At 32.5% G+C, this 3,080-nt stretch overlaps 1 protein-coding gene across 1 annotated transcript; it reads left to right on the top strand.

Moving 5' to 3' along the window:
- Positions 1–406: 406 nt before the first annotated feature.
- LOC109591061 (CAP-Gly domain-containing linker protein 3-like) lies at positions 407–2,657 on the top strand (the record flags this gene model as incomplete). The annotated part of the gene is made up of 4 exons (XM_020006868.1): positions 407–494; positions 1,447–1,534; positions 1,987–2,127; positions 2,536–2,657. Coding segments are annotated over exons 2-4 (317 nt in total), but the record flags the coding sequence as incomplete, so codon positions are not given.
- Between the last annotated feature and the right edge of the window lie 423 nt (positions 2,658–3,080).

Below are 3,080 nucleotides of genomic sequence, written 5' to 3'. Positions count from 1 at the left end.
ATACTCTTACTATTACTAGTGTACCAAGTGTGAAATGTCAATTTAGCAACATACAGTATATTGTTATTAATGTATACAGTCAACCACAGTCTCCCCTTGTAAGATATCCAATAAAATTCCCTTAGTCTGTCAATAGTTTTATTGTTCAATTGTCATGAGTTTTGTGGTATATAACTGTAGTCCTTGGTGTATGTCTGTATCTGTAAGTTCATTATGTACATCACTCTTGGGATTTGATAATTATATTTGAATCCTTTTATCTCCTCCCTCTCCTACTGTATCTCTCTCTCACCTTCTCCTCTTTCATTTACACTTCATTTTTGTCACTCTTTTGTCTGTCTCTTTCCTTTTCTCCCTCTCTCTCCCCTCTCTCCCTCCCCCCTCTCTCTCCCTCTCTCCCCCCTCTCTCTCTCCCTCTTTCTCTTCTAGTGTCGTGCTGCTGATCTTTGTTTCTTTGATCCAACCTGTAGCAGTTGTCAGGACGTCCTTTCAAAGTATGAGTCTTAAACAAACCATTCACAATACGAATGATTTAGTATCTACATAATTAATTCGCTTCTTATGTACATGTACTGTACTTTATTGTCTACTCCTTTTCTATTTATATTAATTTTATGTAGTCTACTATACATTATATTTATTATTATTAAATTTATTGATGTTCTTATTGTTAATTCTATGTACTTGTACATGTAAGTAGTAGCTGTTTTTTAATTATGCAAAATTTAACAAAAGTACCACATGTGTATGTGCTGTATTTATGAATGTCTTAATGTACATGTACATATGTGTTAACAAGGTGGCATTAATATTAAGAACAATCTGCTCTGTGTAATTTTTACGTTTTGTTGAACATAATGTATACATAGAATGATGGTATGTGTTGTTTTTATTTTGTATTTTTTACTCTAAAATAATGATTACTTTTATATCAGGAAGGAAGTCACCACACACAATATCATAAAAATTACATGTAATTTGTATGTCGGCGTATCCCATCTTATGTACATGTACATGTATGTACTGGTACTTTTTATGAACACTGCACATGTACATCATTCATTTTATTTACTAATCCTACAGTACAAGTACATTTGTATTTTAGTATTTGTTACCTTTCATGGTCCTCTAGATTGTAAATGTCCACTCCTCTCTTGTACTCTTTACTACATAATACATACATGTACATGTATACCTACCAACCAGTATTGTACTATTGTTTTTATCTATTTTTGGCACCTCTCTTCTATCCCTTTTTCATAACATACATGTACATGTACATATACACATGTACATGTACATGTACCTTTATCCTTATATCCTTATTTGTTCTTCTCTCTCCTACTCTCTCTCTCTCTCTCTCTCTCTCTCTTTCTCTCTCTCTCCCTCTCTCTCTCTCTCTCTCTCTCTCTCTCTCTCTCTCCCTCTCTCTCCCTCTTCCTCTAGTCCCAAGACCACTATATCTCAGTTGTTTGCTATCATGAGGCAATGGATACCACAGACTCAAGGACACCTAACGCTATTAACAAGAGAGGTTAGTATAAGTGACATACATGTACATGTACATACTATACATATGTACATGTACACACACATAATACTGTAGATAATATTTATATAAAAAACATTGTATGTACAGTACATGTATGTCATGTACAGAACATTACGAAAAATATTTGTCATTTATATTGTCTCTGATGTTACTTATTAATTTTACCTCTCTCTTGATCTCTTTCTTCCTCCCTCTCTCTCTCTCTCCTATTTGTTATGCACATTGTACATGTATAACCACTTACAATGTACGTGTATCTTTATTACTTTATCTCTTTCATGCATACTCTCTCATGTATCCTCTCTCTCCTCTTCCTCTCTTTTTTCTTTGTTTCTCTCCTTTTTTGTAATGCACATTTGTATAACTACATTGTGTATAACCACTTGCAATGTGTCTTTAATATTTTTTCTCTCTCTCTCCTCATATTCCAACAGGTATTAAGAAGAGGAGCACATGTTAATGATAAGGATGGATTAACTGATCTCTCTTTGCTTCACTTTGCTTCAAAGGCGGGAGCTGTGGGCATAGGTAATGGTACCACAGCTGCTAACCTCGTTAACACTTTACTCAATAAAGTATGGGCCATTATTAGTTTGGATATTATTAGGATATGATTGGGATAATTGTATTTGTTTGGATAAGTTTTAATTTTGATGTTTTTGGCTCGCTTGAATAAACTTAGTTTATTTGTACATGTACATGTGCATGCATTTAGATTAATAAAATTTTTTAAGAATTCATTTTGTGATAAATGAATCTAAGCACTCTTGCTGTGTACATGTATTAATATGGCATGGATGTACCCATTTTTCAGAAAAAAAAGCAAAAAGCATTTGCTATAGTACAGGGTATTTTCTAAAACATTTGCTACTTTAAAAATGGCCATAACTCAATTTTAATTCATTTATTAATCACTAATACATGTACATGTATGTATATAATTCTTTTGTTCTTTCTCTCTCTCTCCCCCTCCTCCATTAAAGGGTGCCAGTACTGATCTAAAGTGTCATTGGACGGACATGAATGCCTTACATTATGCTGTGTTCTTTGATTGTGCGGAGGTTGTAGAATTACTTTGTGAACATAATCCAGGTGGGGATTTACAGTATATGTACATGTATGTACTGTACATTTACATGGCATGTAGTACTTGGATTTTGACCAAAAATTTTGTCAAAAATTTAAAGAAAGAAATTTTCAATTTATAATTTTTTAATATGTACATGTACATGTACTTACATGTATGTTGTGTAGAAAGTTTGAGCTAATTTCGATTAAATTAGTTTTTTAATAAAATTTTAAAGTTACTAAAAAATTGGGTGAAAGTCCCTGTACTATAGTACAGGGATTTTGGCCAAATTTCATCAAAAATTAAAAGTATAAATTTCTCCATTTTTATAACTTTTTCTGATACATATACATGTACTTATGTTGCGTAGAAAGTTTGAGCTGATTCCGATCAAATTTGAATTTTTAATGAATTTTTAAAGTTGCTCAAAAATTGGGCGAAAGTCCCTGTACTATAGTA

The sequence above is a fragment of the Amphimedon queenslandica genome, unplaced genomic scaffold (genome assembly GCF_000090795.2).
Source record: "Amphimedon queenslandica unplaced genomic scaffold, v1.1 AMPQUscaffold_9037_Cont19024, whole genome shotgun sequence".
Lineage (NCBI taxonomy): Eukaryota > Metazoa > Porifera > Demospongiae > Haplosclerida > Niphatidae > Amphimedon > Amphimedon queenslandica.
Note: the sequence above shows the minus strand (reverse complement) of the source record. Positions and strands in the feature narration are given on the sequence as shown.